The following is a 27,270-nucleotide window of genomic DNA, read 5'->3' on the forward strand; positions in this document are numbered from 1 at the left end:
TGGACACGGCTGAGGGCCACAGTAGGGTGGAGGGGAGAGTGCTTGGTAAAGTGAAAAAGGAGGATATCTTCCAACCATCCTGATAAAGGGTGATATCGTCGGCAATATTCCAGGTGAGAACAGGACGTAATACCGATGACATAAAGCCTGAGTAAAAGAAGTAATGTTCCTCATACCCTATAGAGAGACAAGTATAACAGGGCATGCCTTTGATTTGGAGAAAATGAAATGAGTTCATGATTCAACATGAGAAAACAAGCTCAGCCAAGCAAAGGAGGGTGGTGGTGAATGGAGGACTACGTAGGCCTCTTTTCATGGAAAAAGCAGACTGTCTTCAGACTGTCCTGGTGGGAAATGGACATTTTGAAGGATTACACATCCATGGTGAAGTGAAATGGAGGTGGCTGAAAGTTGTGGACCCAACATAAAACATCAGAATAATGACAAATATAAGTTGAAACTGACTGAGCAACATATAAAAATATAGCCAAGACAGGAAGAAATAAGACCATTGAAGCAGGAATTTGCTGAAAAGATAGGTCTGCTCAGGCATCCGCTAGTGGATTTTGGAAAGGAGGTAGAAGCAGGCTGTGCGAAATTGAGAGACTGCAGGGAGGAAGCTGTGGAGGGGAGCTCTCCAGGGGAGATCAGTGACAGTCCTTGAAATAATACTGGATGCTGAAACAAAAATGCAAATTTCTCGAGAAACTCAGCAGGTCTAGCAGCATCTGTGGAGAAAAAGCAGAGTTAATGTTTTGGGTGCAGTGACTCAGTTCTAGACCTGTTGAGTTTCTCCAGCAATTTCTGTTTTTGTTTCAGGTTTCCAGCATCTGCAGTATTTTTTGTTGTGGATGCTTGTTTCCCCTCATGGAAGAGACAGGAAGTGGAGGAAAAATTTTAAAAATAAGGCCTCTCTCATTTAAGGTGGTGGTGAGGACATAGCTTTGCTCTAAGGGAGAGGCGGTGGCCTAATGTTGTTAATATCTTTAGACTATTAATCCAGACGCCCAGGAGGTTCAAGTCCCACAATGGCAGATGGTGCAATTTGAATTAAATACACATCTGGAATTAAGAGTCTAATGATGACCATGAAACTATTGTCGATTGATGCGGGAGAAGCCCATCTGCTTCATTAATGTCTTTGAAGGAAGGAAACTGCATCCTTACCTCATCTGGTCTACATGTGGCTCCAGACCCTCAGCACTGTGGTTGACTTTCAGCTGCTCTCTGAGCAATTAGAGATGGCCAGTAAATGATGGTCTAACCAGTAACACCCACGTCCCATGAATGAATGAATACAAAAAGAGGTTCATGAATCTCATTGAATATTTTTAAGCCATGATGTTGAGGTGCTGGTGTTGAATTGGAGTAGGGGCTCAGCTGTGAAAGCTTATGATTTCAAATAAATCTGCTGGACTATAACCTGGTGTCGTGTGACTTCTGGATACTTTTAAGGCAGTGATAGCTTCTTGATTAACAAAGCGGTTGAGGGTATGGGTGTAGGCAGAAAAGTGGATTTGAGGCCACAATCCAGTTTGGCGTGATTTTGTTGATGTTGGCGCAGTCGCAAGACACTGAATGTGTTAACGCTGCTAATTTCTCTGTTTGTATGTTTAATGTGTTTAATATTTTCATGTTTTTAATAGGGGTGAACGAAAACCTAAGATTGATCTCTTCCGGACGTGTGTGGCTGCTATTCCTAGGTTGATTCCTGATGGCATGAGTAGGGCAGAACTTGTTGAACTCTTGGCAAGGTGATGCACTTACTTTATTAGAAAAAAAACTGATAATGCATGTTAGATTTTACGTGCTGAATTGCACAGCAATTGAATCTTAAGATTTCTTTAGATGTGAGGGACAAAAACAGAAATCCCAGGTCATTCAAAAAAAATGCAAGGTTTGAACCAATGTTTTTATTCGCAGAGAATGAGTTGCGTACGAATGCATGTTGCTGAATAACAAGCAGAAATAAGTCACATTATGAGCTTGCCTGATCAGACGATTATTCACTGTGTATTGTTCAAACTTGCAAATGCCCAAAAGTCACCACTTTCAGACCCGAGAATTGTCTTCTCTACCTCCAATTACACTGTCAATAAACAAGTGAAGTAAGTCATGTATGCTGCCACTATTTAGTGATTGTGCTCATAGTATTTTCCATTAACAAAATGCTGTTGTTGATCCAAACAGACATATGTTTATCCTACAATTCTACAATGTTGTGTATTAATTTCACTGCTAGAGGAATATCAGGCACATGGACTGTGCTTCCCAATGATTAGGCAAAAGTGAGGACTGCAGATGCTGGAGATTAGAGTCAAGAGTATGGTGCTGGAAAAGCACAGCAGATCAGGCAGCATCTGAGGAGCAGGAAAATCAACATTTCAGGCAAAAGCCCGTCATCAGGAATGGCTTTTGCCTGAAATGTCGATTGTCCTGCTCTTCGGCTGCTGCCTGACCTGCTGTGCTTTTCCAGCACCACACTCTTGACTCTTCCCAATGATTAGCTGATTGATTTGACTTAATCAGTAGGTTCCTTTTTATTTGTTCATAATGAACACCAAAAAATAAAACAATAAGTTTACTCTTAGATATGATTCTAAGATTGGGCAGGACTTGCTAAACTATCTTGAGTATGCAAATAGCTACATTAGGAGAAAGTGAGGACTGCAGATGCTGGAGATCAGAGTGGAAGAGTGTGGTGCTGGAAAAGCAGAGCCAGTCAGGCAGCATCCGAAGGCATTTTGAGCATAAGCTCTTCATCAGAGGTGAGGGGTTGCCCCAAGAGAGCTGGGAGATAAATGGGAGAGGGGGGCGCTGCTGGGGGGAAGATAGCCGAGGATGTGATAGGTAGAAGAAGTTCGGGGTGAAGGTGATAGGTCGGAGAGGAGGGTGGAGCAGATAGGTGGGAAGGAAGATGGACAGGTCAAGAGGATGGTGCCAATTGGAAGGCTGAATATAGGATAAGGTGGGGGGAGGGGAAATGAGGAAACTGGTGAAATCCACATTGATCCCGTGTGGTTGGAGGGTCCCGAGGCGGAAGACTCTTCCTCCAGGCGGCAGGTGGTAAGGGTTTGGCGCTGGAAGCAACCTAGGACCTGCATCTCCTTGGTGAAGTGAGAGGGGGAGTTAAACTGTTTGGCCACGGTTTGTATCGTGTGTGTGTCCCGGAGTTGTTCTCTGAAGCATTCCGGAAGTAGGCGTCCTGTCTCCCCAGTGTAGAGGAGACTACATCAGAAGCAACGGATGCAGTACAGTGTGTGTGAAGGTGCAGGTAAATCTCTGTGGAAGGCTCCCTTGGAGCCTTGGACAGAGGTAAGGGGGGAGGTATGGGTGCAGGTTTTGCAATTTTTGCATGGCAGAGGAAGGTGCAGGGAGGAGAGGGTGGGTTGGTGGAAGAGCGTGGACCTGACAAGGGAATTGCAAAGGGAATGGTCTTTACGGAATGCCGATAGGGGTGGGGACAGAAATATATCCCTAATGGTGGGGTCTGTTTGTAGGTGATGGAAATGTCAGAGGATAATGCAATGTATCCGGAGGTTGGTGGGGTGGACGGTGAGGACCAGGGGAGTTCTGTCCTTGTTACGGTTGGAGGGGTGGAGTTCAAGGGTGGAGGTGCAGGAAGTGGATAAGGTGCGCTGCAGGGCGTCATCGACCATGTGGGAGGGAAATTGCGATCTTTGAAAGAGGAGGCCATCTGGTATGTTGTGTGTTGGAATTGGTCCTCCTGGGAACAGATGCAGCGGAGGCCGAGAAATTGGGAATAAGGGGTAACGTATTTACAGGAGGCAGAGTGGGAGGAGATGTAGTCCAGGTAGCTGTGGGAGTTGGTGGGTTTGTAGTAGTGTTGAGTTGATCACTGGAAATGGAGGTAGTGAGGTCTAGGAAGGGGAGGGAGGTATCCGAGATGGTCCAGGTGGACTTAAGGTTGGGAGGTGGAACATACTAGTAAAGTTGATGAACTGTTCAACCTCCTCGTGAAAGCATGAGGTGGCGCCGATACAGTCATCAATGTAGCAGAAGAAAATGTGGGGAATGGTGTGATGCAACTGCGGCACTACTGCTATAATATATACACAATAGCTACACAAACAAACCATTTAAGATCAGTTGAGCTCATACTACCTGAGCTCATACTGTGGCTAATTTACATTTTGTTGCTCGTGACCTATGTTCTTAGGCAGGGACCCATTCTCTGTATATAAAAGGTATAGGGTGTAGGTTTGCTCACTGAGCTGTAGGTTTGATATCCAGACATTTCATTACCTGGCTAGGTAACATCATCAGTGGCGACCTCCAAGTGAAGCGAAGCTGTTGTCTCCTGCTTTCTATTTCTATGTTTGTCCTGGATGGGGTTCCTGGGGTTTGTAGTGATGTAATTTCCTGTTTGTTTTCTGAGGGGTTGATAGATGGTATCTAGACCTGTGTGTCTGTTTATGGCGTTGTGGTTGGAGTGCCAAGCCTCTAGGAATTCTCTGACATGTCTTTGTTTAGCCTGTCCCAGGATAGATGTGTTGTCCCAGTCGAAATGGGTTTTTTTTTCATCCGTGTGTAGGGCTACGAGGAAGAGAGGGTCTTGCCTTTTTGTGGCTAGCTGGTGTTCGTGTATCCTGGTGGCTAACTTTCTTCCTGTTAGTGTTTGTGGCAGGCCTTGCATGGAATTTTGTAGACGACGTTGGTTTTGTCCATGGGTTGTACTGGGTCTTTTAAGTTTGTTAGTTTTTGTTTGAGAGTGTTGGTGGGTTTGTGTGCTACTAGGATTCCGAGGGGTCTTAGTAGTCTGGCTGTCATTTCTGAAACTTTGATGTATGGTAAGGTGGTTAGGGTTTTTGGCTGTGTTTGGTCTGCTTGTCGTGGTTTGTTCTTGAGGAATCTGCGGGCAGTATTTTTTGAGTATCCGTTCTTCTTGAATACGTTGTATAGGTGGTTCTCCTCTGTTTTCCGAAGTTCGTCTGTGCTGCAGTGTGTGGTGGCTCGTTGCAATAGTGTTCTGATACAGCTTCGTCTGTGAGTGTTGAGATGGTTGCTGGTGTAGTTAAGTATTTGGTCAGTGTTTGTCGGTTTTCTGTATATGCAGGTTTGTGGTTCTCCGTAGTCCTTTCTTTCGACTGTGACGTCCAGGAGTGCGAGTGGACCTGTGCCTCACCACCCACTTCACCTTCAACAACATAATCTACAAACAAACGGCACACCCATGGGATCTCGGCTATCAGGATTCATAGCAGAAGCGGTAATGCAAAATCTAGAACAAACAGCCCTACCAACCATCAAACCAAAAATCTGGGTCCGTTACAGTCTCTCCCTTGTAGCCCTACACACGGATGAAAAAAACCCCATTTCGACTGGAACAACACATCTATCCTGGGACAGGCTAAGTAAAGACATGCTAGAGAATTCCTGGAGGCCTGGCGCTCCAACCACAACGCCATAAACAAACACACAGATCTAGATACCATCTATCAACCCCTCAGAAAACAAACAGGAAATGACATCACCACAAACCCCAGGAACCCCATCCAGGACAAACATAGAAATAGAAAACAGGAGACAACAGCTTCGCTTCACTTGGAGGTCACCACTGATGATGTTACCTAGCCAGGTAATGAAATGTCTGGATATCAAACCAACAGCTCAGCGAGCAAACCTACACCCTAAACCTCAACCTGAGCTACAAACCTTCACAAACCTTGTATAAAAGGTATGGACTCAAGCGTTGCACCATAATCTGGATTGCTCAGGAGTTTGGGGAGCCTGTAGTCCCAGTGCTGTGTTTACATGGCAATGCTTGGTCAGATTAGCGCTGAAAATGTGTTGCTGGAAATGCGCAGCAGGTCAGGCAGCATCCAAGGAGCAGGAGAATCGACATTTCGGGCATGAGCCCTTCTTCAGGAATCTTTTGATTCGGCAATCGATAGGCTCCCTCTGGTTTATATTGTGATCATTAGAGAATTGACAATCTTGTATTTATCCAGATGAGCGCAAGAAAAAAAGATTCAGCAATAATGAACTCCTGTGCTGCCAGGACACCTTTGTAAAATTGCTGTTCTTAAAATTGAGAGCAGAACTTTACTTTCAAAGAAGGAAAGAACTTAATGTTGGAAAATGACTTCCTGCATAAGTCTTAGACAAAAAGTTGATGAGCTGAAGCATTAACTCCATTTCCTTCTCCACAAATGCTTTTGGATTTTCCTTTGTTTTAACTTACAACTGTTAATAACGTATGGCTTTATAGCTCAGGAGAGGAATATATAATGAATTTGTATTCATAGTAATTAGGCATAATTTTTACTTTGATTTACAGACTCACCATTCACATGGACGAAGAGCTTCGTGGTTTGGCATTCACTACTCTCCAAGCTTTAATGGTTGACTTTCCAGACTGGAGGGAGGATGTTTTGTCAGGGTTTGTGTCATTCATTGTCAGAGAAGTGAACGATGTCCATCCAACACTCCTAGATAACTCTGTCAAGATGTTAGTCCAATTAATAAACCATTGGAAGCAAGCAGTTCAGTCTCAAATGAAAGGTCATGATTTCCAGGTAATGATGAAATTTACTTTGAGTTTGCACTACTTTATTACACAGTTCAGCCACTAATTTGTTTTGTGACCTAACATTTCCTACTTGGTAACTGATTTACAATCCACAGCGTGGAGTTCCAAATGGAGCTGCCCACACACTACCAGTGGAACGGAGCCCTTATTCATCAGTCTTCCATGCAGCAGAAGGTTTTGCCTTAGTGGTTCTCTGCAGCTGTCGGCCAGCCACCAGGAGGCTTGCTGTCAACATTCTAAGAGAGATTAGAACTTTGTTTACAGCTTTGGGTGTTTCAAAGGTCAGTACTACCTATAGATTTCTGTAGATTATTAACAGTTGTGATGCAGACTAATTTTTCTTACTATTTATTGCTCAGTGTTAACTGTTTCAAAGAAAAAAATGATCTGTATTTCCAATATTAGGAGCATTTGCTTATAAAGATTATTTTGTCCAGCAGCATTTATAACATAGATCATCCTTGGATTGTTATTTCAGAAATTGTTTAACTGAAATTACTTACGTTGTTACTTAGGATCATAACTTAGTATTGTATTCAGTTAGAACTATAGAAGTTTGCAAATCAAAATGGTGTAAAAATATGTGTCCCAACTTATCTGTCCAAAGCTAAATTGATTGGTTTTGCCATACTGCTGTCTTCCTTTACTTCAAATATTTACTCATCTGACCCTTGGTACAAGACCATACAAAAAAGGAACAGGGTATACCATTTGGTTCCTCAAACTTACACTACCATTTACCAAGGTCAGGGCTAACTAAGCTACACTTGCTTGCTCTCCATAACTCTTGACTCCAATGTAGACCAGAAATCTGTCCAATGTGGCCTTGAGCATATTCAAATTGTATTTAGTTACAAATCACACAATGCGAGGTTGTGATCCAACTGGTTTATTTTGGAAGTACTGGCTTTCGGAGCGCTTCTCCTTCAGGTAGCTGTGGAGCAGGATCATAAGACGCAGAGTTTATAGCAAAAGATCTCTTGAGTTATGCAACTGTAATGTATCAAACAAACCTAGATTGCTGTTATGTTTTTCATCTTTTAGAATGAGTTACACGTTTTGGTTCATTGATATGTAAACCCCAGAACTTCTTTCCAGTCACATTCTCGAGGTAACTTAAGGTTTTATTTTAAAAAAAGAGTGACATCTCAGTTCAGACAATGCATTAACGGTGTGAGGTGAGAGTCTGTCTCTATCCCAATCTTGAGTCAGACTGGTTCTATATCCAAAGTAGGAACTTACGAACAAAATAGAACTGTCTGTGTGTGTGTGTGTGTGTGTGTATATATACGCGCGCGCTCTCTCTCCCTCCTATGCAGACACACACATACACAAATCTATGTGGTGAATTTGCATTTGCAGAATTGTAATTGCAAATACATTCTATTTTGTTCAAAAAGCAGTCAATGCAAGCAGTCAGTCCATGTGACATTTTATAAATTCCTACTTTGGAAATGGAACCAGTCTGACTCAAGATTGGGGTAGAGACAGACTCTCACCTCACACTTTTAATGCATTGTCTGAGCTGAGATGTCACTTTTTTTAAATAAAACCTTAAGTTACATCGAGAATGTGACTGGAAAGTAGTTCTAAGATTTACATATCAATGAACTGAAACATGCAACCCATTCTAAAAGATGAAAAACTTAACAGCAATCTAGGTTTGTTTGATATATCATTCCAGTTGCATGACACTGAGATCTTTTGCTATAAATCTGTGTCTTATGATCCTATCCCATTAGCTACCTGATGAAGGAGCAGTACTCTGAAAGCTAGTACTTCCAAATAAACCTGTTGGGCCGCAACCTGGTGTTGTATGGTTTTAACTTCGTCCACCCCAGTCTAACACCGGCACGTCCTCATCAAAATGAATTGACTGCATTTCAGGTAAAAGCAGTGGTTTCTTCATCAATCATTCCTTGGGCAAAAGTGTCTCCAGTTCCCAAAATGTGATCGATAAAAGTGTTTTCCCTAATCCTTTTTCTCACGAAGGATCATTTCAAATAAACCTTCTAAATACTTTTTCACTCTTCATTCTATAAAAACTTCATTCTATAAAGTCTCACCACTTTCAACAGTCTAAAAAACATAGCTGACTGATGTGAGTTTGAATGAATAATATGATGGTTCTGCATTAAGGGTTAGCAAGTATAATACTGGGGATAGGATTCAAAATATCAGATAAAACAGATATAATTGAACTACAGAACCCAGTTCTCAAATATTCTTTTTCTCATCAGGTCAAAGGCTGACTAGTAAAATTTGGACAGTGGAGAATCTATGTCCCCGGTCATTAAGATGAGGCTTTCATGTTAAGGAAAATGAATTCATGATTTTATTGTCACTTTTCACTGTATCTTCAAGATGTATGTGAAAAGTGTTTTGTTGCCACAATCCGGTGCCATTTTGAGCTATAAAATAATAGAGACATGGATAGAGTCAGAGACTTTTCCCCAGGGCAGGATTTACTGGCACCAGAGGTCATAGTTTTAAGATCTGTCAGTGTTCTTGATGCAGAGCGTTGCGAATGCATGGAATGCGTTGCCAGCGGTGATGGTGGTAGCAGAGTCATTCAGGACATTTAAGCGACTTCTAGACATGCACGTGGACAGCAGTGAATTGAGGGGTGCATAGGTTAGGTTATTTTTAGATTAGGAGTAATCCGCGGCACAACATAGAGGGCTGAACGGCCTGTTTTGTGCTGTGCTTTCTATGTTCTACAAAAAGAATAAAATGAAATTAACTCTTATTTAAGTAATCTTCTGTTCAAATTGGGTCATAAGACTTCTGCAAGGTCTCTGGAAGGTATTCCGGTCATCAAGAAGTCCCGCTCTGGGAAGGGCAATGATGACACTGGTGCCCCAGGAGATCCTGGCTCTGCTGCCTTCCAACTCTGCCAAGAGTCCAGATTCCAGGTCTACTGCCACCAGAAGAACCTGCTTCAGGTACCGCTGCCACTGGCAGAAGTCCCAATCTATACTGCTGATGCTGCAGTCACTGCCCCGCCTCCATCCAGCTATGTAGATGAAGGAAGAAAAGGAAAAAAAAGTACATAAAAGGATGCCGCTGGCTTGGAGCAGAAGGGCTCTGACGAGCTCAAATACTACCTACTGTGCCATCATCAACCTGATACTCATTATTCCACGTTGTTTTTAAGACCATAAGACAGTGGAGCAGAAATTAGGTCATTCAGCCCATTGAGTCTCCTCTGCCATTCAATCATGGCTGATAAGTTTCTCAACCCCATTCTCCCGCTTTCTCTCCAGGTAACCCTTGAGCCCTTTGATACTGAACAATCTATCTATCTTAGTCTTAAATGTACTCAATGACCTGGCCTCCACAGCCTTCTGTGACAGTGAATTCCATTGATTCACCGCTCTCTAGCTGAAAACTTTTCTCCTTATCTCTGTGCGAAAAGGTCTTCCCTTTACTCTAAGGCTATGCCCTCAGGTCCTAGTCTCTCGTACCAATGGAAATGTCTTTCCAACATCTACTCTGTCCAGGCCATTCAGTGTTCTGTATGTTTCAATTAGATGCCCCCTCATCCTTCTAAACGTCCTCAAAGGTGAAGCTTTTCATTCCTGGGCCCATTCTCAAGAACCTCCTTTGAACACGCTCCAAGGCCAGTATGTTTTTCCTGATATGAAGCCCAAAGCTGCACACAGTACTCCAAGTCTGGTCTGACCAAGGCCTTATATAGCCTCAGAAGTACATCCCTGCTTTTATATTCAAGTCCTCTCAAAGTAAATGCCATCATTGCATTTGCCTTCCTAATTACTGACTCAACCTACAAGTTTACTTTGAGAGAATCCTGGACTAGAACTCCCAAGTGTCTTTGCACTTCAGACTTCTGAATTTTCTCCCCATTTAGAAAATAGTCTGTGCCCCTATTCTTCCTACCAAAGTGCATGACCTCACACTTTCCCACATTGTACTCCATCTGCCACATTATTGCCCACTCTCCTAAACTGTCAATCCTTCTGTAACTTCCCAGCCTCCTCAATGCTACCTGTCCCCCTACCTATCTTTATGTTGTCTGCAAATGTAGCTAGAATACCCTCCGTTCCTTCATCTAGATTGTGAATGTCTAAAGTGAAAAGTTGTGGTCCCAACACTGAGCCTTTCGGTACACCACTTGTCAACGGCTGCCATCCTGAGAAGGACCTTTTTATCCCCACTCTCTGCTTTCTGTCAGACAGCCAAGCTTCTATCCATACTAACACCTTGCCTCTAACACCATGAGCCTTTATCTTCCTGAGGGGACTCATTACAAATGCAAGGAACACCGACCGTGTAAAGCCTTTGGCTCAGTTGATCACAGTCTTACCAAGTATCCTCCTCAACTTTGGTTGCCCTTCAGAAATTGTTACACTCCTTCGTCTCGTCCAATGGCATGCAAGCTGTAATCATCATGCACAGAACTGCCACAGAGGCCAGTTCTTTGAAGACAAGGGTTAAACAAAGTTGTGTCATCGTAGCAACATTTGTCTGCGTTTCACTTGCTACAGCACAAATGAGATGGCGGCATAGATGTGATCTCACTCGACCAGTAATCCAGCGGAACAGGCTGGAGATGTAAATTTGTATCCTAATGTTGCACCTATTGGAATTTAAATTCAGTTAATTAAACTGAAAGTTGCTCTCTGTTTTTGATTTTTTTAAAAATCTGGTTCACTAATGTCCCTAAGGGAAGGAAATCTGTCTGGTCTGCATGTGACTACAGACCCAGAATAATGTCGTTACTGTTAACCGATCTTATTCAGGACCATTTGGGATGGGCAATAAATGTTGGCCTTAGCAATAATCCCTACTTCCCATGAAGAACAAAGGATAAAAAACTCCACTGCAGCAAAATACCTACAGGCATGCAGATAAATAACAAAACAAACAGGAAGCTGTTAACTTTATGCCACCTTCAATCCAAAACTAGGTCACTTCAACCTCAGTCTTAAGTGTGCAAATGACACTGAGATGTGTGTGTATTGAGAACCCAAGGTCCGGGTCATTATCGATTCCTTCTCCAAACATGTGAAATGCCTTTCACTAAAATCCCAGGAAAACAAGGTCGTCTTCAAACCAGCTGTCTTAGCACAACAATAATCAACTAATTTCCCTTTGAATTAAGTCCTCATAATAAATTTGTCAAACATGATTTGCCTGTCGTATGTCTATCTTGACTCTCTCTAATCATTCTATGCTTATCCATTGCTCTGCTGCTATATCCAATAATAGATTCTAACATTTCCCAAACACTAATGTCAGACGAAGTGGCATATAGTTCTTTGTTCTCTCTCTCTCGTATCAAAACATAAAAGATTCTTTGGAGAATTGACAGGGCAGATGTGGAAACGTTGTTTCCCCTTGTGGGAGCATCAAGGACTGTGACTACTATTTCAGAATAAGGGGTCACACGTTTAAGAAGAAGGAGGAATTTGTTCTTTGAGGATGATTTAGATTTTATTGTCACATGTATTTGTACTCTTACTGTAAAGTAGAGTGAAAAGCTTTCATTTGTCACCAGGAAACAGTGCCTGTTTGAATAATTTAAGAATAAGAAAAAAAGATATAGTTTGAAGAAAGCCCATCAGTCCTGAACCTGCTCATCACAGTCAATGACACCTGTGTTGCCATCCCTCCGCCACCACTTCACCACCATCTACACCAGTCCCACCTAACGTCCAAGTTGTCTATCCTCAGGCAACATCTTTGTCGCTCGGCTGAGGGTAGTCTACCTATGGAATTCTTTACTGCAGAGGGCTGTTGAGGCTGGATCACTCTGTATTCAAGGCTAAGATAGGCAGATTTTTAATCAGTAAGGGAATCAAGGGTTGTGGGTAAAAGGTAGCAACGTGGAGTTGAGGGTTATCAGATCAGTCATGATCTAGTTGAATGGCCTGCTTGTTTTCCTATGTCTAGGAACTTAATTGATTATAAGGAATTCGAGAAGATCTCAACCAATGCATCCCTCTGCCTCCTAAATCAATGCATCTGAAATCTTTAGGTCGCCCGCCATCATGTCAGGTGGAAATGTTGACTGTATTTTGCCAGAATTCCAACCACTTACATGGTGATGTTCCTACCAGTTTGCCTAATAGACAGCAATGTATACCTATTATTTTTGTCATGCTGTAGTTCAAAAACATTAATCAGCAAAATAATACAGCTTAGAACTTTTCTTCTGTTTCAGGGAGATGAAGAGCTGGCGATCGATGTCATGGATCGATTAAGCCCTTCAATCTTGGAAAGCTTCATACACCTTACTGGAGCAGACCAGGTAGACCAGTGAGCTGGAAATTGATTGATACTTCATAATTTTGAAATATTAACAAACATTTTGTGAATTTCATTTAGGTATTCAATTTTTTTTTTGTCCAGGCATGTCAACATCGGTTCTGTTTTCAACTAGTGAATAGCTAAGGTACAATGCAATTTACACACACCTATAATGATCCCAGACCAGACTGACAATTTGATAAGCTCTGGTTCAGAGCCAGTAAGTTATTTAAAGGAGAAGTAGTGTCAGGTCTAGGTACTTATAGAGCATAAAAGATATAATGGATTTGAAAAAAAAAGTGATAATCTTTATTTGACAAAGAACAAAGTTAAAAATCACACAACACCAGGTTATAGTCCAACAGGTTTATTTGAAATACTAGTTTTCAGAGCTGTTCCTTCATCAGATAGAAATCCCATGGATTTCTCAGAAATCAAACTCCCCCCATTCCAAAACCCCTTCACATGTTGACAACAGAACTTCCTCAAAAGTTGCTCTGTCACATACAGTCTCAGCGACTGCTCACGTTCTTAGAGTCCAATCTTCTGATTTGAGATTGGGTACCCTTGGATTATGGAAACTGTACTCCAGCACCTACTCAGAAGTAGGATTTTAGCGTTTCACAGACAGCTAGCTTCACCACGCTAATAGTGCATCTGTATTTTTTTTAATCTTGGTGAGCTGCATAAAATGAACATTGCTTATGGGCTTCATTCACTCACAGTTGCACATCTTCTGAGTCTTTCAGGTTCCAGGTCATTTCCTGAGCCCTAATTCAAACATAACAAATTTCTCCTCTGAATGCCTCCATCCATCTGTTTATAATTGACTGTTCGATAACTCTTGACCTTAATTACAGGTGTATCTACTAGCACAGAACTTGAGTATTTTTCAAAATGACCCATTTTGGGAAAGCTTTTTGTCTTGTACACATCTGGACAATTTACAAGGAATACCAAATGAAAGGGAAAGCAGTGTTGGTGTTGTATAACAGAAGATTACTGGTTGTTTGGCAAATGAACTCTGATAGAGCCACTGTCATGGGGAATGAACCATTAAGTAATGAAGGACAGTTAACTGCCAAGCTTTGCTTTCATTTCAAAGCAGGCTCGTTGACTGATTACTGAAGGCATTGTCCTGAGAAGTGAAACAAAGGGTGGCGGTAACATAGTTTGTGTTGAAACAGGCACAGAGAGTGTATGTACTCTTCCTGTCTGCAAAGTACAGGGCCCTGTCTGTAACTTATGTTATTACAGTATTTATAAGTGCGCCATACTGCGAGTCCAACTGTCAATCCAAAATTGATCATTGGTGTAATTCTTCTCATACACATGATTGTCACAAATATTATCTAAGTGTAATAAATGTAATATCAATAATAAATATATCACACTTAGCATTAGATATTATGTTCAGTATTTTCTAAGTTTACAAGCAAGGCCTGGATTGGTACAATCCCTAACTGTGTTGCGAACAGCTGAAGAGGCATGTTGTTTGATGCTGACATAAGGTACAGGAATAGGAGCAGGCCATTCATCCCTAAAACTTGCTTCACGATTCAGTAGGGTCATGACTGATCGACATTACCCATGTCTGCTTTCCTGGCCTTTTCCTGTAACCCTCGATTCCCCTAAATATCAAGAATCTATCTATCTATCTCAGCCTTAAAATACACAAGGACTCTGTCTTCACAGCTGTCTGTAAAAGGAGTTTCAAATACACTCAACCTTCTGGAAGAAGAAATCCTCCTCATCTCAGCCATTAAATTAGCACAGCTTTATTCTGAGATTATGTCTTCTGGTCCCAGAAATTGTCCATCAAGGGGAAAAAAATCAGCATATCCTGAAGAATGCAACGCGTTTCAATGCGATCTCTTATTCTTCTAAATTCTGTTTAGTAGAGTCTCAACTTGTTCAGCTTTTGCTTATAAGAGAATCCCTCCATAAAACATACTAGGAATCATCTTAGTGAACCTTCGCTGAACTGCATCCAGTGAAATTATATAATTTCTTGAATAAGGGGTCCAAAATTGTTCTCTCTATTCCAAATGTGGTCTCTTATGTGGTTGTAGTGAGACTTCCCTACACTGATACTCCAAACCGCTTGGAAATAAGAGCTAACATTCCATTAACCCTCCTGATTACTTGCTACATCTATGTGTTAGCTTTCTGTGTTTCATGCACAAGTACCCCCAAGACTGTTTGTGTTGCAGCTTTCTGCAGTTTCTCTCCATTTAAACAATATCCTGTATTTTTCCTCCTTTCTAAATTTTGTAAATGTGCATTTTCCCAAATTGTATTCCATTTTCCAAATATTTGCCTGTTAAATTATCATGATGTCTCTGTCAACTATTTGTATCCCTCTTGTGACCTGCCTTTCTACCAATTTCTGTGACATCTGCAACTCTGGCTGAAACATATTTATTTACTTCCTCCTTGTCATTAATATATATTGTTAACAGTTGTGGACCACTCATCCCTATGGAACCCCACTGGTCATAGAGTGCCAACCTGAAGAAGGAGCCCATATACCTCGTCACTGCTTCCTGTCCATGTACCAGTTTTCTGTTCATGCCAATATATTATCTTCAACACCGTGGGCTCTTATCTTATTACTTAAACTTTTGATAGCTCTCTTGTCAAACATTTTCTGAAAGTTCAAACGAAGCACATATACTGGTTCTCCTCTTTCCACTCTGATTTTCCCTCAAAAAACTCTATTAAGTTATTTAGACACAAGTTCCCTTTGAATTCATGCTGACTCTGTTTTATTAGATTGTGATTTTCCAAATATCCTGCTTTTACATCCTTAATAATTAATGCCAATATTTTCCCAACAATAGGCATTAAGCTAATTGACCTACAGTTACCTGCTTTTTAACCTCCTTTCCTTTTTGAATAGGGGTGTCACAATAGCTGAAAAATGTGTTGCTGGAAAAGAGCAGCAGGTCAGGCAGCATCAAAGGAGCAGGAGAATCGACGTTTCGGGCATAAGCCCTTCTTCAGGAATTCCTGAAGAAGGGCTTATGCCAGAAACGTCAATTCTCCTGCTCCTTTGATGCTGCCTGACCTGCTGCGCTTTTCCAGCAACACATTTTTCAGCTCTGATCTCCAGCATCTGCAGTCCTCACTTTCTGCTAGTGTCACAATAGCTGTTTTCCAATCCTGTAATATTTCTCTACAATCCAACAACTTTTTGAAAATTATCCACTATCTCCAGCTGCCTCTCTTAGGATTCTAGAATGTAAGGCATCAGGACCAGGCACTTATCTGCCTTTAGTTCCATTGGTTTGGAGGTAGGTTGGCTCACTGCTGGAAGGTTTGTTTTCAACAAGAGATTGAAAACAAACCTTCCAGCTCAGCGAACAAACCTACACCCAGAACCTCAACCTGAGCTACAAATCTTCTCGAAACTCACTTCCATTAGTTTGCTTAATGGGTAAAGAACCTACCTCTGACATCTGTCTATATCTATCATCCCTCAATTTAAAGCTATTCCCCCTCGTGCTAGCCATCACCATATGAGGGGAAAAAAGGCTCTCACTGTCCACCCTGTCTAATCCTCTGATCATTTTGTATGTCTCAATGAAGTCACCTCTCTAATGAAAACATCCTCAAGTCTCCAACCTTGCCTCATAAGACCTTCCCTCCATACCAGGCAACGTCTTCGTAAATCTCCTCAGCATTCCTTCCAAAGCTTCCACATTCTTCCTATAATGTGGCGACCAGAACTGTACGCAATACTCCAAGTGCAGCTGTACAGCTACAACATGAACCCGCAGCTCCAAAACTCAATCCTTGTACCAATAAAAGCTAACACATGGCATGTCTTCTTGACAACCCGATCAAACTGTGTGGCAACTTTCAGGGATCTATGTACATGGACACTGAGATCTCACTGCTCATCCACTGTACCAAGAATCTTACCATTAGCCCAGTACTCTGTATTCCTGTTACTCCTTCGAAAGTGAATAACCTCACACTTTTCTACATTAAACTCCATTTGCCACCTCTCAGTCCAGTTCTGCAGCTTATCTATGATCCTCTATAACCTGGAACATCCTTCCGCATTGTCCACAACTCCTCCAACCTTGGTGTCATCCACAAATTTACTAACTCATCTACAAATGAGTCGCCTCAGGCGACTGACTGTGTGGAGTTTGCACATTCTCCCCGTGTCTGCGTGGGTTTCCTCCGGGTGCTCCGGTTTCCTCCCACAGTCCAAAGATGTGCAGGTCAGGTGAATTGGCCATGCTAAATTGCCCGTAGTGTTAGGTAAAAAGGGGTAAATGTAGGGGTATGGGTGGGTTGCGCTTCGGTGGGGCGGTGTGGACTTGTTGGGCCGAAGGGCCTGTTTCCACACTGTAAGTAATCTAATCTAAATTTTGGTTCGTTTACCCCTCTCTCAGAATCCTTCTTCCTTACTGGGATGCACTTTTGCTGTGGGTCATGAATTACCTCCTGAAATGTCTGCCACTGCTTGCTTACTGTCTTATTTTTCTGCTCAGTTCACTTTAGCTAGTTCTATCCTCATTTCATTGTAATTCCTTTATTTAAGTTAAATCACCATTGCTTCAAACCCTAGTTTCTTAGTCTCAGACTTAACACATTGAGATCGCTACTTCCAAGGGGACCTTTTACTTGTTTATTAAACCTGCCTCATTACCAATTACCAGATAACCTGCTCCATAGTTAGCTCTGAAACACTTTGCTCTGGGACATGGTCCCTAATGCAGTCTATGAATTTATTGTCATATCTTTCCAATTTGATTAACCTAATAAACATAATAGTTAAAGTCACCTATTTATTATTGCTCTGTTCTTTTATTTGTTGATTTATAGCGTTTTGCAGACAGTGGCTACTGTTTGAGATCTGTACACTACTCCTACTAATGTCTTCCTTCTCTTGTTTTTTTTGGCCTCTGCCCAAATTGACTCAACATCATCAGCACCTAGGTCATCTCTCACAACTGTGCTCATTTCATTTCTTACTAACAGTGCTCAGCTGCTGCCTTTTCCATCCTTTGTGTCTATCTGAAAAATCACATAGCCCTGAGTATTAAGTTCTCAGTTTTGATCTCCTCGTAACTGTGTTTCCATAATGGCTATGAGATCATATTCAAATACCTCGACTTGGGCCTTCAGTTCGTTTACCTGAGTCTGAATGCTTTGTGCATTAGGATACAAAGCCTTTAAATTTGCTCTATTATTGAGTTTCCCTACATTTTATGGTTTGTTGGTACAATGTGGCGTTTGTACATTCTGTCCCTTCCTCTTATTTTCTGGTAACAAATCAATCCCATCGCTTCTCCTTTACCTTTGATTTTGTAATTTTCCTTGCAACTGAACCCACTTCTCAACTAGTTAGTTTAAAGCCCTATACTGAGAGGTATGTGATGAGTCATTTTAGGAATTTGGGTTGTTACTAAAAGAAGCTGGCTGTGGACTTATTACTATACTTTTTAAAAAAACAATTGTCAGCAAGTCGGTCTGGACAGTGACCTACATCCAGCATGTGTCAGAAAGCGGATAACTGCAAACCTATATGGTAATAATGGAAAGATGAATACCCTCTTGAATGTAGAAGAGGTTGGATAAACATTTAAGATCTTGTGCTTTCAGTTCAGAAGGCTCTCAGATGAAACCTGTTTTTCAGTTCAGAACTCCAGAGTTGAGTGTAGAAGCAAGTTGAATTTTACCCAAAGCTAGAAATGTTTACTTCAGTTTAAAGAAAGCTAGATACTCCAACAGAAGTGTTTTGATTTGTGCATCTTCCATGTCAGTACAATTTGGTTAGAAATCTGCAAGTTCTTGGAACTGACAGGTTTTCTACTTAACTAAACTCTTCATAAAACAAACAGTTGAGATGGAGTATTTCTGTGGATTTGAGTTTGTAATGGAGGGTATTGGGAAACAGTTTGAAACTTTGTTTTCATGGTTTAATTAAGCTCATGCTAATTGATAGAGCTTGGTTTGTATTTCATTCTGGGATCTGACTTGCCTAGTACCATAGCTGGGACATTACTGTCCTATCTACCATCTTTGGAAAGCTTTTTGTTGAACATAACTTCTTATAATGCATATGAAGAACAAAACTAAGATTATTTTCTTTTTGCCTTTAAATCAGACGAACTTGCTGTATTGCCCCACTGGGATAGACCTCCAGACGCTTGCAGAATGGAGTTCCTCTCCCATCAGCCATCAGTTTGATGTGGTCAGTCCTTCACACATTTGGATATTTGCACATGTGACACAGGGCCTGGACCCTTGGGTAATTAGCTTATCAAGCTTCCTCAAGCAAGAAAATTTGCCCAAACACTGTCCATCAGCAGTGAGTTATGCTTGGATGTTTTCATACACTCGCCTACAGATGCTTTCTCCGCAAGTGGACATAAAGTAAGTCTTCCTAAGCTTTTTTTCAAGCCTATTGCTTGCCTTTGCTATCGGTCATATACACAAATTACTTAGATTACTTACAGTGTGTCCACACTGACCCGCCGAAGCGTAACCCACCCATTCCTGTACATTTACCCCTTTACCTAACACTACGGGCAATTTAGCATGGCCAATTCACCTGACGTGCACATCTTTGGACTATGGGAGGAAACCGGAGCACCCGGAGGAAACCCACACAGACACAGGGAGAATGTGCAAACTCCACACAGTCAGTCGCCTGAGTCGGGAATTGAACCCGGGTCTCTGGCGCTGTGAGGCAGCAGTGCTAACCACTGCTCCCCTTTCTAAATGATCCCCTTTCTCCACTTTTCGGTTCATTAATTGGTTAATTTAGAATTCGGTTGTAAAAAGGTGAATTTTGATGACCAGTGTTAATTATAAACATGTTAAGTTATATTAATTAGATTTATTTTAACCTAGATTTGGGAGTGTAAGGCAAAATGTCAAAAGTTTTGGGTGACAGCACAACTTAGAAGTTTTTGAGAACTGAGATAAGGATAGTGCAGAATTTAAGTAAATCAATGAAATCTGGTGAAATCAGTAAACATGACAAATTAAATTAAAAGTAGAGAAAGGTGAAGTGGTATACATTTTATTTTTATTCACAAGACTTGAGTATTGGTGGCTAAACCAGTATTTATTGTTCACCCCTAACTGCCTTTACAAAGGTGGTAAGTTACCTTCTTGAATTGCTGCAGTGCATGGGATAGGTGTATCCATAGTGTCTTGGGTAAGGGAGTTCCAGCACTTTGACCCAAAGACACTAAAGAAACAGTGAACGTTTGAACTCAAGATGCTTTGGGCTTGAAAGCGAATGTAATGGTGTTCTCATGTATCTGCTGCTCTTGTTCTAGATGATCGAGGTCACTGGTAAGTGTTGAATTGGAAGCCTGAGTCTTTGCAGGCCATCTTATAGATAGTATACAGTGCATGTTGAAGGTGCTGGATAAGGTGCCGATCAAGCAGGATGATTGTCCTGGATGATGCTTCTTGAGTGTTCTGCATCAGAGCCGTACAGGTATACTGCACAGGCAAATGGACACTATTCCGTCATACCTCTGGTACCTTGCGATTGTGGACAAACTTTAAGAAATCAGAGGGTGAGTTACCTGCTGGTCCTTACCCTCGAACTGTTTTCTGGCTTGAGTGCACCCTAGGTGCTGGTAGGATGGATTTCCAGGACTTTAGCTTATTTGATAGTGAATGAATGATGCTATTGTTCTAAGTCAGGAAGTTGCATGGCTTGGGAGGGGTCCTGTTGAAGGGGTTTTGGGTGAGTCAAAAATATACATCTTACAGATTGTATACACTTTTGCAACTGTGCATTGGTGGTAGAAAAAGGGGTGAATTTATTGTGGTGAATGAGACACTAATCAAGCTGCTTAGTCCTGGATTGTGATGAATTCTTGAGTGTTACTGGAGTTGCACTCATCCAGACAGGTGGAGAGTATTCTATTATACTCCTAATTAGTACCTTATAGATGATGGACTTTCAGGGGTCGGCTGCACCAACTCTCTGAAGTGCATCTGACCCAGACTCATACCCCATCCATAACCCCACATTTATCATGGTTAACCCACCTAGCCTGGACATTATGGGCAATCCACCTAACCTGCGCATCTTTGGACTGTAGGAGGAAACTGGAGCACCTGGCAGAAACCCTGTACAGACACTGTGGAAATGTGCAGACTCCACACATGGTCACCTAAGGCTGGAATCGAACCCAGGACCCTGATGCAGTTAATTGAAACTGATAGTTATTTTCCAATGATACAGCAATGAATAATCTGAAGGAAGAATATGAACTGACAGAGAGTTGACTTGAATGAGGCAAGATCAGAGCTAGCCCAGATAGACTGAAACTAATGGTTGACGGCAGAAAACAGCTTCAAAGTGGAGATGGATCAGACACTGTCAAAGTATGTTCCCTCAGCAGGAAAATGTAGGACAAACAAATCACGAAAGAATGGAAATTAAAATATTGAAGAGGTGTGCCTGTAAAAGTGTTAGGTAGAACAAAAGGTTCAGAGGGTGGTAAAAAAACAAGTGAGAAGTGGCGAAGGACTATATTAAATTCCAAAGTCTTCTGTAAACTCATCAGTAATATATGTGTGGTAAAAGGAGGAGTAGGGCCACTTTGGGCCCAGGAGGCAAGAGGTATGACAAAGGGGTTAAATGCATACTTGACATTTGTCTTCACCTCCAAGATGGACACTGCCGAAGCTATAGTGATAGAGGAGAATGTTTGGTCACCAGAGGGGTTTAACGTTGATCAGGAAGTGGTTTTGGATGACCCGTCATACTAAGCAGATGAGGCACTGGAACCAGATGAGATGCATCCAAGGACATTGAGGGAGGCGAGAGTTGAAATTCTTGAGGCACTAATGATAACCAATCTTCCCTGGGATCCAGTGTAGTACCAGAGGACTAGAGAATTGAGAACGTTATGCTGTTGTTCAAAACAGTTGTTGAGGTAAGCCTACCTTTTATTGATCAGTCAGTTTAACTTTGGTGGGGAAATGTGTCGAAATAATAATTATTTGTGGAAAGATGAATAGACGCTTGGAAAAGTATGTTAGTTTGGAAAAGCTAACTTGGATTTGTTAAAGAAGAATCATGTGTAACTTGCTGGAGTTATTTTTTTGAAGAGGTGCCAAAGGGCAATGTGGTGGATTTAGTGTACATGGACTTCTAAAAGGCATTCAATACAGTGCCACACAGTAGACTTGTGAGAAAAGTTGTAGCTCTCAGAATAAAAGGGTTGGTAGCAATGTGGATTCAAAACTCTGTGAGGGACAGAAAACAGAGTAATCATTCAATGGTATTTTAAAGGTAGAGGAATGTTTGTATTGGAATTCATTTCCCAGGTTAGATATTAGGATTATGCTTTTCCTGATATGTGTGTTATGGAGACAATTTCAAAGTTTGTAAATGAGACAAGGCAAGGCAACATTGTAAACTGTGAGAAGAACAGCCTGGAACCTTAAAAGGACACTGACAAGTTGATAGAATGAGCAAGTAGGTGACCGATGACTTTTAATGTGAAGAAGTGTGAGGTGATGCATTTTGGTAGGAAAATCATTGAGAAACAGTATAAAATAAAGGGTATTATTTTAAAGGATATGTAGAAGCATAGAAGACCTATTGTCTATGTGCAGATGTCATTATTTATGACAGATATCATTAGAACGTGCAGTATCCCAGGTTTCACTAACAGGGATATGGAATACAAGATAGGGAAGTTTATATTGAACATATAGGACACTGGTTAGAGATGAACTGGAGTATTATGTACAGCACTGGGTACTACACTGTAGAAGGATGGGAATGCATTGGAAAGATGCTCAAGAGGTTTATGAGAATAGTCCTAAAGGTGAGAAACTTCGTTAGGAGGATAGATTAGAGAAATTAGTGGTGTTCTTAGAAGGGATAGTTAAGATGAAATCTGGTTATGTTGAAATTCATGGACAGTCTGGATAGAGTCCATAGTTCGCTTTGGCAAAAGAGTTGCGAACCACAGGAAATAGATTGAAAGTGATGGCAAAAGAAACAACTCCAACATGAGGGAGATCTTTTTATATGTAATGGATGATCATTGTCTGGAATGCACTCTGATATTTTGGTGAAGACAAATTCAGTGGGAAGTCAGAATCAACACAAGAATATAAAGTAAATTCTTCCATTAAGAGGAGAAAGAGTAGGTGTATAGAAATGGCAGAGTTGTTCGTGCAGCGAACTGGTAGTGTCACAGTGAACCTAATAAAGGTAACTATTCTGTGATTCAATAACAAACCTTGCCAAACATTTTAGCACTATAGTTCTGAATAGTTTTTCAAATTGATGTATTTTATTCTAATTCTCTTTTCCAAATAGTAGTCCTATAAATGCCAAAAAAGTGAGCACCACAATCGGCAATGATTCCTACATTGGGCTTTGGAGAAACTACCTTATCCTTTGCTGCAGTGCAGCAACATGTAGTACGGCTCCTTCAGGGTCACTAAGGTGCTCACCTCCAGAGACGCTGGCGTCTACTCCTGATAGTGGATATAGTCTGGATTCTAAGGTAGGTACTACTTGAAATTTCTATCAGCTTGATAAGGTGGATGTTGAGATTGTTTCTGCTGGTCACAGAATTTAACATGCAGGATCACAGACTTTGGATAAGGGTCCAATCATTTAAGAATGAAATGAAGAGAAAGGGTTGTGAATCTTTGGAATTCTCAAAACATGTTAGCGCCTCTATTGTTGAACACAGAAATTTAACATTACTCCAAAGGTCCAGAGAGCAGGCTTGAAAGCTGATTGAAGTCTAAGATTAAGCATGATCTTTTGAATGGCAAAACAGATTTGAAATGCCTTATGGTCTATTTCTGTTCCTGTTTCTTGTGTGTATTATTCAATAATTGAAAAAATAGGAAATACTTGAATAGATAAGGAAATTAATTCTGAGATCATGCCTTACCTGTCTGTAAAAGTAATTGATAGTGTGGACGCCTTGTCAGGTTCATGCTTCAAAGTGTTGAAGCTGATAGAAATGTTCGTTTTCAGTGCATGGCTTCTGGAGCATTTTATCCTTTTGCTGTCCCATGAGGCATTTTGACAACTTCTTGAGGTACTAATGTGAGGTACTTTTGTGAAGTTGTATTCATTTAACCTTGATCATTCTTTTGTATGTGTAGTCAAAATTGCTCCCACATCCACCTGTAAGGCTTTGTTGTACATCCTTCTCAGAACCAGCATTGTGTGATTGTTAGGTATTTATGTAATAAATATCTAAAAGCCATATCAGAATGTTTACTTTAACCTTAATCCAATTTTTTTCTCTCTTATCAGCAAGCCACGTTTGAATATTGTTTCCATTGTGAATTCTCCAAAATTGTTCTAAATTCCATCAGATTGACTGCTTTGCCAGCTGTCAGCAAATCATTACTGTTTATATCATTGTTGTCATCACCACAATGCATACAGTTTGAATTCACTAAAATAATGTCGGTGTTCAGTATCTGACAGATCCAAATTTAGGTTTAAATGTGGTTAACTAGATCCATGTAAATTCAGGTTTGTCACGAAAGTTAGGAGTAGAATGAGGCCATTTGGTCCTTCGAATGGTGGAGCATACTCAATGAGATTGTGGCTGATCTTGTAATTTTCAATTTCACTTTCTTGCTTTTCCCATTAGCTATTGACTTCCTCATTGATTAAAAATTTGTCTCAGCCTTGAATATTTCATGAACCAGCTTCATCAGACTTCTGTAGTAAATTGTTCCATAGAGCTAATGAGAAGAAAAAGATCATAGAATCCCTACTGTGTGGAAACAGGCCCTTTGACCCAACAAGTCCACACCGACCCTCCGAAGAGTAACCTACCTAGACCCATTTCCCTACCAAATTATCCTATATTTACCCCGACCGATGCGCATTCCTGAAACACTATGGGCAATTTAGCACGGCCAATTCAGCTAACCTGCAGATCTTTGGATTGTGGGAGGAAACTGGAGCACTCAGAGGAAACCCACGCAGACACAGCGGGAATGTGCAAACTACGCACAGTCACCCAGGGCTGGAATCAAACCCAGGTCTGTGGCACTGTGAGGCAGCAGTGCTAACCACTGAGCCACGGTGCCACCGCACGCCAAGGATATGCATGTCCATAAGCACCCTCACCAACCTCTTAGAGATGCACGATTGAAAGCACATTGTCTGAGTGCGTAACAGCCTGATATGGAAACTGCTCTGCCCAGAAACTACAAAGGGTGGTGTGCACAGCCCAAGCCATCACTGGAGGCCAACTTTCCATCCATGGAGAAAGTGGGGACTGCAGATGCTGGAGATCAGAGCTGAAAATGTGTTGCGGAAAAGCGCAGCAGGTCAGGCAGCATCCAAGGAGCAGGAGAATCGACGTTTCAGGCATGAGCCTTCCTGAAGAAGGGCTTATGCCCGAAACATCGATTCTCCTGCTCCTTGGATGCTGCCTGACCTGCTGCGCTTTTCCAGCAACACATTTTCAGCTTCCATCCATGGACCCCATTTACACAGCTCGCTGCCAATGAAAGACTGCCAACTTCATCAAAGACTCTTTGCACCCCAGTAATGATCTCCTTATAACCTCTTCTGTCAGAAAGAAGATATAGAGGCCTGAATGCATGCACATCAGTAGGTTCAGGGGCAGCTTCCTAGTTGTTATTGGCCTATTGACTGGACTCTCTCGGCTCAAATAATGCTGATCTTGCTAACGTTGATCTCTCCTGCACAATGTTACCTGTACACCCCTGTTTAAATCTTTTGTTCTATACATCCTTGCTTACTATGACCTAGCTGTACTGCTGATAAACCAAGTTTTTCACTGTACTTCTGTACACATGACAACAAATAAATCAATCAATCCAAAAAAGCCTCGTGAACCTTCTCTCGATTGCCTCCAATATCAGTACAACTTACCTCAGATAAGGGGACCAAAACAGTTCACAGTATTCCAGCTGTGGTCTGACTATTGTCTTGGATACATTTAACATAATTTAAATCCTTTCCTGCTAAACTAAAGGCAGCCATTCCAGTTGTCTTCCCTGTGACCCACCAAACTTGAATGCTAGCTTTTAGTGATTCATGTGCTAGTATTCCTAAATCCCTCTGTGTTGCATATTCCTGCAGTTTGTTCCGAATTAAATAGCACTCACCTCCTCTCTTCCTGCCAAAGTGCGTAACCTCACATTTTCAATACGACCTTGCATCTCTCACGTTTTTGCCCACTTGCTGAACCTGTTTGTTTCTTTGTAAATTACTTTGTCATCCTCATCACTTACCTTCCCACCTATTTTTGTGTTGTCTGCAAACTTGGTAATAGTACATCTAAGTCATTAATACATATTGCAAACGATTGTGATTGCTAGTGACACTCCTCCAGGTATAGATACCTACTTTTTGTTTCTATCCCTTTTTGAACAAGGATGTTAAAATGAGCATTTTTCCAATCCTCTGAGGTTTTTCTAATACCTGAGCATTCTTGGAAGGTGATGACCAGTGCATCCATATCTCTGGTACTTTATTTAAAATCCTAGGATGCAAACCATCAGGTCCAGGAGTCTTACCAGCCTTTAGCCCCATTAATTTCAAAATACTTTTTTCTATTTTGATAGTTACGTTTATTTCACTCTCGCTCGTGCTCTCTCGCGCTCTGTCTCTCTCCAACCACCACCACCACCAAATCCTTTCATTCTTTTCTGAATGCTTTTCGTGTCTTCTGTTGTGAAGAGTGATATAAAGTATTTATATTCACCATCTCTGACATTTCTTGGTTCCCCATAATTTCCCTGCTTCAATCTATAAGATGCAAATACTCCCTGTTGCTTCTCTCTCAGTTTTTATATGTTCACACAAATTCTTGCTGTATATTTTTGTTGTTTACTAGGTTACCCTCGGTTTATTTTCTCCCATTTTGTTATTTATTTGGTCATCTTGTTGTCGCTTTAAAACTTGCCCTGTCCTCTGATTTACCAATAATTCTTGCCACATTGTGTTTTTTTTCCTTTGAAATTGGTATTCTGAGCTTCTCTGTTAAGCATGGCCAGTTTATCCCAGAAGGCCATTTGGGCCTTTGAGCCTGCCCCACCATTCAATAGGATCATGGCTAATTCGACATGCCTCAGGCCCACTCTCCTGCCTTTTCTCAGTAACTCTTCATTCCCCTGCTGATCAAGAATCATTCTATCTCAGCCTTAAATATGCACAAGATCTCATCTCCCACAGCTCTCTATGGCAAGGAGTTCTAAACACACTCAGCTCTCTGAAAGAAGAAATTACTCCTCATCTGAGTCTTAAATTGGTGCCCCTTTATTCTGACTCTCATAGACCTAAACTGTCCCACGAGGGGAAACATCCTCTCAGCACTTACCCTTTCAAGCTCCTTAAGAATCCTATATGTTTCAATGAGATCACTTCTCAGTCTTCTATAGTCCAATGAATCAACTACTAACCTGATGAGCCTTTGTTC

The 27,270-nt window shown here is 41.4% G+C and overlaps 1 protein-coding gene across 14 annotated transcripts in view; it reads left to right on the forward strand.

Annotated features, from left to right (window-relative positions):
* The window catches only part of fryl (furry homolog, like), a 474,538-nt gene that overhangs the window by 261,625 nt on the left and 185,643 nt on the right, over positions 1 to 27,270 (forward strand). For 13 of the 14 annotated variants that reach the window (XM_043691269.1, XM_043691279.1, XM_043691242.1 and 10 more), the window contains 6 exons: positions 1,647 to 1,754; positions 6,302 to 6,539; positions 6,649 to 6,834; positions 12,741 to 12,827; positions 18,954 to 19,222; positions 23,157 to 23,346. In XM_043691269.1, coding sequence (XP_043547204.1) covers positions 1,647 to 1,754; positions 6,302 to 6,539; positions 6,649 to 6,834; positions 12,741 to 12,827; positions 18,954 to 19,222; positions 23,157 to 23,346 — 1,078 coding nt within the window. The remainder of the gene's footprint in view (positions 1 to 1,646; positions 1,755 to 6,301; positions 6,540 to 6,648; positions 6,835 to 12,740; positions 12,828 to 18,953; positions 19,223 to 23,156; positions 23,347 to 27,270) is intronic. The other variant, XM_043691209.1, reaches the window with a different exon arrangement.

This window comes from Chiloscyllium plagiosum, chromosome 1 (genome assembly GCF_004010195.1).
Source record: "Chiloscyllium plagiosum isolate BGI_BamShark_2017 chromosome 1, ASM401019v2, whole genome shotgun sequence".
NCBI lineage: Eukaryota > Metazoa > Chordata > Chondrichthyes > Orectolobiformes > Hemiscylliidae > Chiloscyllium > Chiloscyllium plagiosum.